At 39.8% G+C, this 16,002-nt stretch overlaps 1 protein-coding gene across 1 annotated transcript; it reads right to left on the reverse strand.

Moving 5' to 3' along the window:
• Positions 1-4,970: 4,970 nt before the first annotated feature.
• gpr39 (G protein-coupled receptor 39) lies at positions 4,971-9,210 on the reverse strand. Its single transcript, XM_050049627.1, has 2 exons — positions 8,017-9,210; positions 4,971-5,354 (listed from the first exon to the last, which is right to left on the reverse strand). Exons 1-2 carry the CDS (start codon positions 8,798-8,800, stop codon positions 5,338-5,340), a joined length of 801 nt encoding a protein of 266 aa, XP_049905584.1. The 5' UTR covers positions 8,801-9,210; the 3' UTR covers positions 4,971-5,337.
• Between the last annotated feature and the right edge of the window lie 6,792 nt (positions 9,211-16,002).

Below are 16,002 nucleotides of genomic sequence, written 5' to 3' on the forward strand. Positions count from 1 at the left end.
CGGTTGAGAATTCAGCGAGTAATGATGATTTTAATCATAAATAATCTCCTGCCTCAATAGACATACATGCATTAGGCAGCGCGGCTCCACCTGGGCAAGATGGCGGCCGCGTTGACGTATCGCTCCAATGAGGAGCACCGTTGAATGCGACATCTACGTATATATATCTATGCCAATCAGCCTGATGACATCATCATGGTTATTTTCTCAGATTTGATAAAGCTTACACAACTGTGTTCACAGGCTGAGTAAAATGATGTTCATGTGTAGTTTCATTGGGATGCCACAAATACTTATCCCAATAATTCCATCCATATCAATACATTCAGATATGTTGCTCTGAAACAAACAGGTGAAATCCCATATTTTAATACACAAAGCATTAAAATCATGAGTTATGCATGGAGACTCTAACTTACAGGACAAAAATGTTAGAGAACTTTTTCTTTTTTTTATATTCAGTATCCCTTTAGCTCTGTTTTGGTCTCCACCAACTCATGACAAAAGTATCTCAGCCTCTTAAGCTGCTTAATGCTCCATACTGTCTACCAGTTAGTTGTGAACTTTGCCTGTTTTTTGGTGCTGAGTAGGTTGTGTACAGTGGGGTTTTTAAACCTTTTTCGTGGAAAACAGCTGCATGCTTCACAGGTGCAGACTAGCCATTGGGAAGTTCGTGAATTTTCACGGTGGGCTAGCTTTATACACCCTTTGGTAACGCCTAATTTTGAAAACTGGTCGTGGTCACATGGGCAAACCATCTGCTAACTTTGACAAGTTCGTCACTAGCTCTCTCCACTGACTCCATCGGAATGCTTTTTAAAAAAAAATTAAGATTATTTTTTGGGGGCTTTTCTGCCTTTAATGGATGGGACAGCTAGGTGGGTGAGGGGGAGAGAGAGAGGGAGTGACACGCAGCGAGGGGCCACAAGCTGGGGACAGAGCCTCTGTGCATGGGATGCCTGCTCTAACTATTAAGCCACCGACACCCCCATTGGAATGCATTTACCGTGACTGTAAGTGTGTAAGTGCACTACAGTTGTAGTGTTGGCTAATTTGATGATGGAGATGCGAGTGATGGCTGGCTTGCCCACACTTATCTTTAAAACATGCCATTTGGGCACAGTGTTGGCCACAGCATCTATTGCAATATGTGATAGCAGTAAAAATGTTTCATTAAATATTTTTTGACTGTTTTGCAAAATTTTACATAATTCTGAAAAGCAGGCTATTAAGTCAAATTAGTTGTCAGACAATCATTACATTCATTCAATTTTGAATTTCTGCTTTCTGTACACACCAACATAGGAAGGAAAAACCTTGGATAATATTAACACAAATAATACAAATTAACCAATTGTGTTTTTTTTAATTAAATATTTGCTGATCAACAAACATATTGTGTCAGTCTAAATTTGGTCTATCAAATTGGGGTCGCTTGACAGCAAATACATGGGCTGCTTTTGTTGCCAGTTGATCTCTGATGCCTTGGCTGATGAGCTATAATAGCTAAAGGAGCTGTATTTAGAGCATATCTGTAATTCAGAAGGACACGATTCTTGACATGAGGGTGGCTGAGCTGGCAGCTAACAGCTAACTGTGCTAACTCAATCAACAGCGCTAACAACCACAACAGTGTTAACAGAGCAAACATTGTTAACCTGGGAGGAAACCAGAGGGTGGGTGCTTTGCTTCTGCAACATAGCCTTCCCGATATCAGAGCTATCCACCATATGAGAATAGTACAGAGTGGTGGCAATTAGCTTGCCAGTGGGATATGCACACAGGGATTTACATGCTCTTACAACCACTTGATCCATTGTTAGTATAAAAAAAAATTGATTAGTGCAGCTTCAAATAAATCTACATTTGTTGCAGCTGATGCTGTTGGTGTTTCAGTTTAAAGCAAGAAATAATTCTCATGGTGCTTCTCTTCACTCAATGACCTAGGGTTAGAATAGTATATACTATATACTACTTCTTCTTCCGAATTAGCCACTCATCATCATCATTATCATTCTCTTACTCTGGACCATTTTACCATAAATAACCGTTGTTATCATCTGTCTTTTCCTTTCTTGTTCCTCCATCTCCTGCTATTAATCATCACATCGCCGTCACCATCCTCAGCCTCCCCCTCAGCATTATCATCATCATAACTGCAAAGCTGCTCCTCCTCATTTCCACCATGACCATCACAGTCACAGCATCATACAAAACATTCAAACATAACCATGTCACCATTCTCATTCATTAACACCAGTCAGTGTGATTATGTCTATAGCAGCAGGACAAAAACAATTATGCTCTACCAGGCAATTAAGCTGCGCAAGGATTGTGACTAATGGATAAAACCCCATTTTATGCATTAGTTGTAATGCAGCTGACCCCTCCTTCCACATCCATCTGAGGTCATCAGAGCACAGAAACTCAATTTGATTCACACACTGTCCAATACTTAATACATAATTAGACTGGTGAGGGTGTGTGACTGGCTGGTAATTGAAACAGCACGACTGCAGTGCCACAGTCCTGTACTCTAGGAAACACTGAAAACAAACATAGATGTATATGAGTGGGAACATACTGCTCACTTATTAATCATTTTGTATATGAAACCCTTTGTGTTAGTTAGATGAGTTGATATGTCAGTGTCTTATTAAAAGATAAATGGAAAAAGGCATTAGCAGAAAGTCAGCATGTATCCATCATTAGTTTTTCTCCTGCATGATGCTGCGAGGCTGATTAAATGTCTCAGTGACTCTCAGTGGTGCTGATACATGACTGTCCTGAGTAGTTAAGCTTAGTTATAGTCACAGTGCTAACCCCTCAACAGTGTAAAGGATACTTACTATAGATTTTGTCATAGTGGAAAAACATCTTGTAGAGTTGAACCATCCAAAATGAAAAGGAAGATCTGTCATAGGTTTATCGATGCTATTTAGACATTAAAAAAAGTGTGTCTCCACCAACTTCAGCTAGGGAGCTTCAACCGACTCACAGTTTGAAAAGAAAATATAAGTTTCAAAAATTTGAAAAAAAACACCTGTCAATAATTTACTGGGCTTAAAAGTTTGGGGCATTTCACTTTAAAAGTATAGTATTCCCAGAGGTTGTGGTCTACTGTTTCACATGCATCTGTTTTCATTTCAAGGCAACATAGGAAAGTGCTTGTTTTGTATCCCACTGATTATCCAACTGTGCAAACCTTTAGTGTTTAAAGAAAAATCTCATACAACACAAAAGTAACAACTGCATGTGTTTCACTGACCTTGCAATTAATTTAGCAGCCAGCCAGGTTGTGAGAAAAATGTGAGAATAAGCTGTAAAAGTACACAGTGAGTTCCAATGCTGTGATTCAGACCCATTTAGTTGTAGTTGTATTTGGTTTACAGTCAATGTCAGACTGATCCAACATGACATCATGAGTGACTGTGTTTGAACAAAGAGTGGTTGTATGTGTGTCAGTAAACACACAGGATGTGTGGTGATGGAATGCAGAGAAGTAACCCAAAAAATAGATGTGTAACAACAGATTGAAGCTTGTTTCCAAAGTGAAAACACTGTGTTTAAGGTCCAGTGTCTGGTGAAAATATCTGATAATATATGTGATCACATGGGATCATGTTTGACACCATTATCGGTCATCTGTTCTGTCTGGGAAGCCAAGGTCATCAAATACCTTCAATTCTCCAAGCCCCTTGGCATCTCGTAGCATCACACAGGGCACCCTTTAGCAACTGAATGTGATGCGTAGCTAGAACACATTGTAACACATAGGCTAGTTATTGTTATGAAATGATTGAGGTTAGGTTTAGGCAACTAAACGACTTGGATAGGTTTAGAAAAAAATATCACGTTGGTCACCATTCTTGGAAAAAATCATGTCCTACCAAAAAATAAAAACCTTGAAATTCTAACTTATCAACACACTAATGTCGTTTCCAGTGTGAAACATTATTTTTAAAGGATTCATGTAGGAAAAAATATTATTTCTGAAATATTTTGATCTGCTTTTATTTTTGTAAAATTTAAGCGTGCCCTGTGCAAGATAACAGCCTTGTCCCAGACAAGAACTCACAACTACAAACAATTAAAAATGTGTTAAAAGCCTTTAAAATACATAAAATACATTCTTGGGAAAATGTTTGTCCTTTAAAGATGAGTCCCAGATTTTTGTCAACTCCATCAGATTTCTTTTAAAAACATGATTTAATCAGGCATAAAAGGAGTTAGCCATATCCTGAGGACTCCTGTCTCCCTTTCTGGTCTCCAAAAAGGCGGTAATGCTATGCAATAATATTGCTGTTCGGTGTTTCTCAACCATAACAGGTCAACTCCATTGCCCTTAAAGATAAAAACTAAATGACAATTATGGTTTAGAAATTAGTACTTTGATTGGTTTTAAGACACATCTTAACAACATTGAAAAATAAAATGGCTACTCACTACAACTGCTGTGAAATAAATAAATTTATAATTTTTGGTCAACTCCATAAGATATCAACTCCATCAGATCTTACCTCTGACATCCATTATGAATGCTATTTAAGAAAAACTTAAATCGCCGGGAGGTTGGCCCATTTCAAGGTTTAATAGTCAAGACTTTGATCTTTTAAAATGTATTTTCTCAGCATAATTGAAGAGTAAGTGTTTTGGGGTGTCTGTGGCTTAGTGGTAGAGCAGGCGCTCCATGTACAAGGCTGTCGCCGAAGCGGCCCGGGTTCGACTCCAGCCTGTGGTCCTTTGCTGCATGTCACTCCCTCTCTCTCTCCCCCTTTCACACTTGTCTGTCCTGAAAATGCCCCAAAAAATATCTTTAAAAAAAAAGAGTAAGTGTTTTAAGAGTAAGTAAGGTTTTGTCCCAATTCTCAAGAATGAGTGAAGTAGGTTTGTTATAAAAATAAAAAATAAAATAAAGTGATGTGCATGAATATAGTACACAAATTATGTCATGTAATATTAAAATAATGTGAGCTTTTGGTTTCACACAGGATTTAGGTACATTAAGTTACATAACAATATGTTAAAACAACACTGACTTTTGTTTTATATGGGACACAGACTGTGGTCTCCTGGATGAAAGTCTTGTTGACTTGGGGATGAGAACGATTTGGTACTTTTGTGCCAAAACAAGGAAATTTGACTATTATATGCTACCTCATTAATGTGTCCCAGATCCTTTTGCAAATATATAAAAACCAAAACACCTGCTTGTAACACACCTTAATTTAAAAAATGTTTTGGCTGGTCATCAGCTGCAGGTAGCAGCTGGGATGTAGATGACAGGTATCACAAAGCTGCAGGGAGCAGAGCCTTCTCTCAGCATGCTGTCTTTCTTTAGAACACTTTCTTTTCTGCAATTAAAGAGGTAGGTTTTCTAATGTAATTCAAACAGGCTGTGCATTTTACTCTTGATGAAAGAAAGGAATTAAAAGAGCAATCTGGTTAGTTTCCATTGGCATACATGTACCTGTATTGTACACTTGAGAACATTTATCATGTAATAATGCTAACAGCCATTTTCACTTTTTTTTTTAAACAACCAGAACTAAAAGCTGAAATGATTGTTTTAAACGTGAACACAAGCTTTATGATAAATTATGTTTCTTTAATTTAGCAGAAATTTCTTCAAGGAAAGGAACCAACCGATATAAAAAAAAGCTGCATTATTTGATTTTTTTTTCTCTCCCTTTTCTTTTTTTTTCTCTTTGGCCAATTGGAGGCAGCAGAATAAGTTACATAAAGTTGTTATAGTGAACACATGTTGGCAAACAACTGCCTATTTACACAGCCAGCAGAACAACATTAGCATTCATCTGGAGTTGTGTTCCTGGCCACCTGACAAATGTAAGTAGCATTTACCCTCCTATCAGCTCTGTTTGATCTCTGACAACTCCTGAGAAAAATGTCTGGCTCTTTAGCTGCTAAATGCTTCACTTTGTTCACCAGGTAATTGTTAACTTTGTCTGTTTTCCATGTGGTGAATGGAGGTAGTGTACAGTGGCTGCAGCTCTCTGACTCTGCTGACAACAAGGGTGATGAGAGCTTTGGGAGTGAACCAGAACAAGTTATGGGTTGAAAAACCAAAACAATGAGCTGAAAGACACTAGTGTGCTTAACAGAGCTAAGGGGGAAAATAAATTCCCTTTCTTTATCTTTTACTAAAAGAATGTGTCATCTACAAAATCACTATTTGTATATCAATTACTCACCATGTGTTTTGCTGAATTCATGAAGAAAAAAGGCAAACACTCTTTATGAACTGAATCACTGGGGACCAACAGCTAAACTATATTAAAACATCCACAAATTCTCACATGACTCGTGCAGTATAATCATTCATTCATTCATTATATTATTTATCCAGTTTTACTCACATGCATTTCCGCAAAAAAGTTACAATATAAAGCAATACTGCCTACGAGTGGCGTGCCCTGAGTGTGCCTGAGCACACGCATGCACATGTGCACTGCTTGAGTTCAAATGCATACATGTGCCTAGGCACGCTACTCGGCTGTAAGACTGTTTGTACCAAGCGGCAGCCACCGGAGCTGAAAAATAAAGCCACCACAGAAGTGCCCAAAACTGCAGTTTATTGAAAGGCCACTTGAGGCTGGCTCCAGAAGCTTCATTGACTAGATTCTTTGTTCACCTTGGAGGCATGTTGGAAAACAAAGTTTTCCTCACAAATTCAAGGTAACAGGTGGTGATAAATTGATATACAAATGGCCATTTCGCAGATGAAGTACTTCTTCACTAAGAAATAGTTTTGACTAATATACACCTGTATATTAAACAGGGAATGACAGCCAGTTAATCTTAACAGCTTCCTTCTCCAGGGTCTGGATTTTAGTTTCTGTGTGTCCTGCTTCCTGTCAGTGTATGTTTATTCATGTGGTCATTCTCTGTGACCACCCCGCTGTATGACTAAGGGACTTTGGGAGTTTGTCTGCTGTATTTCCTATCTCCTTTCATGTCAGCCTGTCTGCAGTGGGGCATATCAGCATCCGTTAACATCTCTGAGTCCCTCCCTACTTGTGTCCAGTGCTAGCTGATGTCCACTGGACCAAGACAGTGGTGATGTCCTCAGGATGTCCACCCCAGTGTTCACATTCTGTTTATTCTGAAAATCCTGTTATTAAAGTTTTATCTGGATTGGCCTACTATTGGCTGTTTCAGCATTCATTGCATACCTGACCACCCGGAGGGAGAGTCCTTGTCTGTGAGGTCTTTTGTGAGGTGTCTCTCTGCTATTTAATTTTTCATGGCAGTGTTGTTTTTGTTCATTTTGATACTAAGTTTTGTGGGAGTCTTTTTTCTGAGTTTTCTCAGTTAAAACATGGACATGGAACCCTTTGACATTGAAAATAGTGGCGACCGCAGCTACTGAAATTTCTTAATTACTGAAAGTATGACACCCATGCTGTCGAGTCAAAATTTGGTGATACAGGACTTAAGTTACTAACAATTATGACAGCATGGGCGTCATATTTTTTGTAACTTCAGTCCTGTATCACCAATTTTGACTGGACAGCATGGTTGGACTGAGGCTGAGCATATCTCTAAGTACAAACAAACCAGCAATACTTACTATTCACAAGATGGTTTATCTGCACTTTCAGTTCAAGAGCACGCCCTTAACAAAAGCAGCGTGTGTATGTGTGTCTGTGTGTAATCAATCATTTGAATGGTCATAACATTGGAAATGTATTCTTTCTCACTTCCACTTGTGGCACAGAGTCAGTGTGGTGTTTTAATTGCTGGCATAAACAGATGAAGAGGCTGTCTGACACATGTGAACAACCTGGGCAATGGTGGTAATATATCAGCATCACACAGACACCCACACCACCATACATGGTGTCCCAGAAATAACACTTGGTAACATTTCTGTCAATCATTTCAGAGATTTCTGCTGTTAATGTGGACACAAAACTGGACAGTATTCTCACAATACAAACAGACACACAGAGAGCTCTAAAATGTATTTCTTGAGATATTAAACCAACAACCTACCAAGAAAAATGATGGTCTGCTTCCTGGCTGTCTTAACCTTTGAACCTTCGTGCTTGTGCGCTCTTTGAGTTCCGCTGATGCCACTATCCACAGATCCTAAAGGTTTCCGAAGGACGAGGACCATGGCCCGGCACATGAAGGCCACACAGATCAACACGATTATATAGACGATGAAAGCCACAAAGATGCTAACCCTGTACATCACCCAGCGCTCCCTCAGATTTGTACAGAAAGTCAGATTCTGAACAGGTGTATCTGCCAGATAGGGAATGTGTCCCTGCGTTCCCGTAGCAACTAGCAATGGCAGAGCCACGAGCACGGACACCAGCCAAGCAAAGGTGATGAGGGCAGAGGTACGTTTCCCACCCAAGGCTTTGAAGCGGAACGGGTGGCAGATAGCCACGTAGCGCTCAAAGCTAAGAGTGGCTACATTGAGGATGGTGGCGTAGCTGCAAGCCTCAAACAGGAAGTTGTATATCTTACAGGCAGCGTTCCCTTCTGCAGATGAAAATGGGAACCAGATGGCACTGTAGAGCTCCACTGGCATGCCGATGAGGAGCACCAACAAGTCTGAGCATGCCAGGCTGACCATATGGTCGGTGACGTTCTTCTGCAGGTAGCCATTACGCTTCAGCACTTGTGTCACTCTGATAGTGATTGAATTACCCATGATACCTGTCACCAGAATGAGGCTGTAAAAGAATGTCAGGAAGATTTTGAGAGAATAGTTGGGTTCAAGCTCCCTCCAGTCCTTCTTGTCTGCTATCTCCATTTCCTCACTCATGGTTACGGAATGGTGAGCTCTGATTTTCCAGGTATTGATTTTTTTCCTTTAGCTTATCAGTTCTGCTGAGCACAGTCTCTGTGATTAGAGCCAAGAGCCTCAAGTGAGACGATTTCCAAGATCACAACTCAAGACTTTTCTTTGTCTGGAATTATGTCTGATTCCTCAAGGAGGGTATCCCAGTGGGTGGTAAACTCCAAATCACGGTAGGTGACACTCCTCAGTAGAAATTATGAGGACTCTTTAGTACTTCCAACTGTGTTCTAAACATTCAATGTCTTATCACCACAAGTCCAGTGTGTGGCACTAAGCCTGGTCCATCTTCTCCTCCCGATGATCCTTTGGGATTCCCAAGAGTCCTCTCTGTTTCTTGTCCATAGTCGGGTGGTTTCCCCTCAGTCTCAGCAAAGAGTCAGCCAGCACTCCACTCACACACATTTCCTCCTCCCACCTACGAGGGCAGGGCAGTTAAACATTAAACACCACGACAGGCAGCGTGAGCGCTGAGGCCTGCTTTCATTTCTTATCAACAGTGCTAATGCACCTCCTTTTCACAGAAACACTTTGATTTACTCCAAGTCATAGCTGAGATTAGAAATACAGTTACAACACATGAAACCTGATGCAACTTGGAAACTGATAAGAAAAAAAAAATTAAAACAGCATGCCTGACTCTGACCATATGAATCAGATTGGTTGAGATTAACAATCTTTTAGTTTTGTTTGGAGATTATGTTAAAGGTAAAACTGGAGAACCTGAGAGTGACATTCAGAGTAGAAGTGACTTTCACCTTAAGCATGGTAAGAAAGTGGGGGAGAACAAGCCTTTATGGAGGACAGAGAAGTCAAATGTGGACGAGATAGTTTTTAAATTTAAAAACAATGAGTGCAGGGAAGTTGAAAAGTTCAAACAGGAACCAGGCTGAAATAAGTCAGACATAGCTGCATCTGTGAGGTAACCATATTTTCCACTGAGTTCATGGAGATTGTGTTTATATTAAGAAAATAAAACGTCAACTCCTACAGACACAGGATTATGATTGTGTAATAATATTTGGGTGGCTGATAAAATGATACTCTTAAAGAGACTGGTTTTCCTGCTTCATAGACAATGAATTAATGTAATGTTCTTCTTTAAACAAGATAACAGTGGCTGCGTTAATCCTTAAAGGATCAGTGTATAAGATTTAAGGAGATTTAGTGGCATCTAGCGGTAAGGACTGAAGACTGCAACAAGCTGGAAACTTCTCCCAGTTAGAATTCCTTTAATGTTCATTGTTAGGAGGTTTCTATTTTTAGAGCTGCACAGTTCATTAGGAGCAATGTTGGAATATATATATATTGTTTGGTTATTTATTGCTCCATTTTCTCACAGTGATGAGCCCACTCTGGACACAGATGGAGTAACAGAACACTAGGCACAGTGAAACTTCACTGTTCATCCTGCTGGATCTAAAAGTTTGCGTGAGTGTTTAGCTCATCAGAGATGGACTGCTAGCCCTGCATCTGTGTTAACCTTTTTTCTCTGATAACTTGAGATCCAGACATTCAGGAGGTTTTTACTCGAAGCGTAATTATCCGCAGCGGTTTCCTCCTCTCCAAAATAAACAGACCTGTTGATTTAAACTTGTAAAAAACATTGAATAATTTGCAGTCTCAGTAAAAACATGGACATGGAGCAGTTTCGTATTAAAATATGTGTTTTCCTGACGCTGCTCAGCTGCTAACTGCGGCATCCAATGCGAAAATGAGAATGGCCCTATCTAGAGTGAGTATTTGATTTGTCCGTTCTCGACTACTGTAGAAACATGGTGGACTCTTTGAAAGAGGACCTGCTGCCTATGTAGATACAAATGGCTCATTCAAAGGTAATGAAAACACAGTGATTCCTATTTTGAGGTGATTATACACTAAAAAAAACTTTATATTATCTTACATCTGACAATACATTCCCCTAAATCCTGCACACTGGACCTTTAAAGCATTGGTTTGTCATCCTTAAAAATAAGAATCTCTTCCCCAGACATAACCAGACACATCACTGCTTCTACATTCACAGACAAAGCTGAACTAATGTCTACAGGTTTAAACCTGATTAGATAAAAGCTTTGAATGCCCTCTCACTCTAATTGAATATTGTCAGATACCGTCAATTAAACCATTGTGTTGTACATGGCATCATATTGTCAGCCAGATGATAACTCTTAAAAGTGGAGGGGAAAAAATATAAAATCAAGGTTGATTGTTCATTGTAATATTGAAGCCTCTTAATTTATGACTCACATCTAATTTGAATTATCTGCTCCCGTGTTCACGTCTGTGTGTAATTACAAACAGCTTGAGAAAACATTTATATCTCAATAATGAGGTGCTCGTCTGTTAGATATGGCATGAAATTGTCTTTGACTTTGATATAAACATCTCATGCACAGTATTGTATTGTAGCCTACTGCATGCTAGAAAGATTCACAGCTGCTTGATGTAAAAGTAAAAAACCAACATAAAATGGTTAACAAACATGAGAAGGGCTTAACTAATGCTTGATAGTTACATATCCAGCTGTGTATTGGAGAGCTGGGGCAGTTTTTTAGCCTAAGTGGTATTTCTACTGTATAAAAAAGGATGGAACAAAAAGAATAACAAGGAAAAGCCTTATCCTCTTGAGTCTCCACTTGACAATGAAAAGATTAAAAGGGACAGACTAGGTCTACATGAAATGCCTCAAGGAAATATATTCTACACCCAAAAGTCCTAAAATGTGTGCTGCTTTTTGTAACAGCAGATTTTTTAACATTTAGTCAGTGCCTAAATTTGATGATGTACGTGGTTGCAAGGCATATATTGTTTGCAGGCGTTCAGTGGCTCAACTGGTATTCTACATACCTTTTTTTTTTGGCCTCAATTTGAATTTGAAGCCATCATGCAGCATTATATGCTGAGAGGAATACAAAACCTATCTTTAGCAAACCAAAAAATGTTTTCCAACGTTATGAAAGAGAATTGCATCCTTTTCAAACAAATCTCAAAATGAAATGAAGGTGCTTTTTGTGGCAGATGAATGGCCCTGAAGAGGTGAATGTGTGTGAATAGGGCTCTGGTTCTTTCAGCACAATCTGTAATTGGATTGCATTGCAAGCTCTTCTCCGTGCACAGTTTTCATGGTGAAGCTGTTCTTTTTTTCTTTAGACAGCCATAATCAAATATGATTTATGAAGTCTTACAATGAAAAAAATGTTTTCAGTTTATAACAAGAAAAACAAGGGCTGGCTGTATTCAAAATCACTCCCTATTTACTAAACTAAGCACAAAAAGTAAATTGTGTTTGGTAGATTATTTCTTTGTTGTAACAATGCTTCTTGGCAATAAATCTTATACCATTGGAAAGCCTGTTTATTTCCAGCAGCAGAGCTGACTATGTGGGTTGCGCCCATGAAAAATTTGCCAGATCTTTTTTTTTTTTTTTTTTGCTGTTGACTCTTGTATGACATTGTTTGGTGGATTGGATGATTGAAGTCTGAAGAAATAAGATATATTGGCAATTTAACAATTTATTCATTTAACAAACAGAAGCCTCAGTAGTGTGTGGAAGAACCATATGCAGCCACAACAGCCTGGTACCTCCTCCTCATGCTGGTCACCAGCCTGGTCACACACTGCTGTGGGATGGCATCCCATTCTTCAACCAGCATTTGTCGCAAGTCAGCCAACGTGGTTGTGTTGGTCCCTCTGGCACGAACAGCAAACCCAAGCTGATCCCATAAGTGTTCAATGGGGTTGAGGTCAGGACCGCTGGTAGGCCGTTCCATCCTCTCCACTCCCAAATTCTGGAGGAAGTGTCTGATAAACCCCACTCTGTGGGGGCAAGCGTTGTCATCTTGGAGGATAGAGTTTGGTCCCAGACTGTGGAGATATGGGATTGCCACTGGTTGCAGAATTTCATCTCGGTATCTCTCTGCATTGAGATGCCTCCAATGATGACAAGCCTCGTTTTTCCAGTGACAGAAATGCCGCCCCACACCATCACACTGCCTCCACTAAAAGATGTTACTCTATCAGTGGGCAGTCATGACAGGCCTCCTGGCAGCCCTATGAGACTGGAGATTGGCTTCATGCAGGTTGTTCCGGATTGTCTGGTCAGAGAGCTGTTGGCCATATCGTCCTGCAAACCTTGACTGCAAATCTGTGGAAGACTGCCTACGGTTCCTAAGTGCTGACAGGATGAGGGGTGCCGTCTTCTTGGGACGCCCACTTCGCAGCCTGTCTCTGACATCCCCTGTTATTTGGAACTTGGCCTTCAGTACTCAGGCTCACTCCAAATAATGCCGCAACTAGGTTTTGCGGAACACCAGCTTGAAGTTGCCCTATCCAGATTAGTCAAACACGGCATGCCGATTCTTAGAGCAGACACCAACTGACCACTGGGAGTACCAGAAGCTCAAAACAAGAGTCAATAGCAACAGCAAAAAAAAGCTGTTTGGCACTGGCAGAGAAGATCTGGCAAATTTTTCATGGGCGCAACCCACATACTCAGCTCCGCTGCTCATCCCACAAATGTATGTTCATTACAAATATGACACCATTTAAAAGGGAAATAAACAGGCTTTCCAACAGTATAAGACTTATTGCCAAGAAGCATTGGTACAACAAAGAAATAATCTACCAAACACACTTTACTTTTTGTGCTTAGTTTAGTAAATAGGGAGTGATTTTGAATACAGCCAGCCCTTGTTTTTCTTGTTATAAACTGAAAACATTTTTTTCATTGTAAGACTTCATAAATCATATTTGATTATGGCTGTCTAAAGAAAAAAAGAACAGCTTCACCATGAAAACTGTGCACAGAGAAGAGCTTGCAATGCAATGCAATTACAGATTGTGCTGAAAGACCCAGAGCCCTATTCACACACATTCTGTCACATTTTGTTTCTTTTTGTTTTTCACATTATGGTAGCATTTGTTATATATTTTTGTATATATTTTTGATGGACCATTAAACATGCTGCCTTGACATCCATCAACCTCTGGAGTGGACAATCCATTTTTCTGATCAGTGTGCGAGCTTTTCCTGCTTTCTTCTTGACATTTTTTGCCTACGCACCTGATGTGAGTTTTTCTTTGGACTTGTAATAAGAGCGCAAACACCCTTATTTTCTTCTTCCTTACAAATATGACACCATTTAAAAGGGAAATAAACAGGCTTTCCAACAGTATAAGATTTATTGCCAAGAAGCATTGGTACAACAAAGAAATAATCTACCAAACACACTTTACTTTTTGTGCTTAGTTTATGTACTGCACTATAGTGTCCAAATTCTACCTGTGTAAAAATGTATCCACTATATAGTGCTCTCAAAAAATTCCACGATGTTATGAAACACTACTTCCTTACAACAATACCTTAATTTAATGGGCTACATTTCATATGTGATGTTGTTTTGTTTTTTTTAAGATTTTTTTGGGGCATTTTGCCTTTAATTGATAGGACAGTTAAGTGTGAAAGGGGGAGAGAGAGAGAGAGAGAGAGAGAGAGAGAGAGAGAGAGAGAGAGAGAGAGAGAGAGGGGATGACATGCAGCAAAGGGCCACAGGCTGGACTCAAGCCTACATGGGGCGCCTGCTCTATCCACTAAGCCACTGACGCCCCACATATGTGATTTGACACAGCCATTCCACAACCCCACTCTGCTGGCATGGTTATAAAATGCAACAGGCAGTCTAGCAACCAAAGCCACAACAGTTAGTTGGCTAAAACACAACAGTATCATATTCCAATAATCCCTCCAGTTAGCCTGTACTTTCACAGGATAGTTTGATGGTGGAGCTAGCACCTTGCATAAATCTTCTTTTCACTGATTTTTAGTTCAGCCTTTAACACAATCCAGCAGCATCAGGTAATAAAGAAATTACAGCATATTCAAGTTCAAGTTAACTTCCTCTCCGAAAGACCACAAGCAGAAAGGGTTGACAATTCACTGTCATGCACCATTATTCTCAATACCGGTGCTCCACAGGGGTGCATACTCAGTCCATTTCTCTTCACCCTCTTCACAAACGATTGTCAGAGTCCATCCACTGCTTCCCTGTACTTTAAACATGCAGAAGACAGCCATCGTCACACTGCTCAATAATGACTTTTTCTCTGCCTATCAACAACCATATCGCATTTTATTTCATGTTGCAACAGTAGATTTATCCACCTTAACATTTCAAAAACTTAAGAACTGCTCTTAAGCCTCCCCAAAACACTGGTCTATCCCCCTGGTCTTACCATCAAAGAAGAAAAGGTAGAGGTAGGGGAGTCTGTTAGATACCTTGGTATCACACTGGACATACAATAACCTCAGTTTCAATCAGCATACTATGGGAATTTACAAGCGTTGTCAACGGAGACTTACAGCATCCATAAACAAAATCACCAGTCTGTCCGACCCCATCTTTTTCTTCTCCTGTACTATGGAGTTATCAAGCCAGTTCTTCTGTACCATTGTCTGTGACACCAATGAGAAAAAAAAACTCTTAAAGATAACTCATTTTGGCAGAAACCTCATAGGTATTCCAACTTATCCGATTTATTGCATCAACCGATTCCTGATCCACAAAGCACTCACAATAACACGTTCCAGGTCATCCACTCCACCAATACTTGACCTGCCTTCCTTCTGGATGGACAGGTATGGACTATCCATGTGCAGAAAAGCGTCCAGCTAACCAAGAGCTTTTTTCCTATAGGCATACAAACTTTGAATAAGTAACGTCTCATTTCCACTGTTTTATGTCCGGATTTAGTATACGCAGTACACCCCTAGTGTTCAACCCAAGGAAAAGCATCTCATTATGGATGGATAAAAACACTACTGCAGAAATGACAGAAAAGTTAATTTTGAGTGTTTTTCACCTTCCAATCTTGTGAAATATGTGCATGAAGCAGTACAGCGACATAATAATAATGCATGGCGACAGATACGTGAGGAGGTTGGCCGAGCAGGTCTGCAGCCAATTTTGTGAGATAGTTTAAGATGTATGATCCGCAATGCATGCAGTCTTTGTTACACAGCTAACATGCTGCCATTGTTAGCTAGCTAAACATACCGCCAACTTTTCACTCACAAAAAATGTATAGAGCTGTATTACATTCATCAATCTTTTTGCATAGTGTTTTATGCTAACTTAGTGTTGCACAGTGTATATCTGTCCATAATCTGC

Source organism: Epinephelus moara, chromosome 7 (genome assembly GCF_006386435.1).
Source record: "Epinephelus moara isolate mb chromosome 7, YSFRI_EMoa_1.0, whole genome shotgun sequence".
Lineage (NCBI taxonomy): Eukaryota > Metazoa > Chordata > Actinopteri > Perciformes > Serranidae > Epinephelus > Epinephelus moara.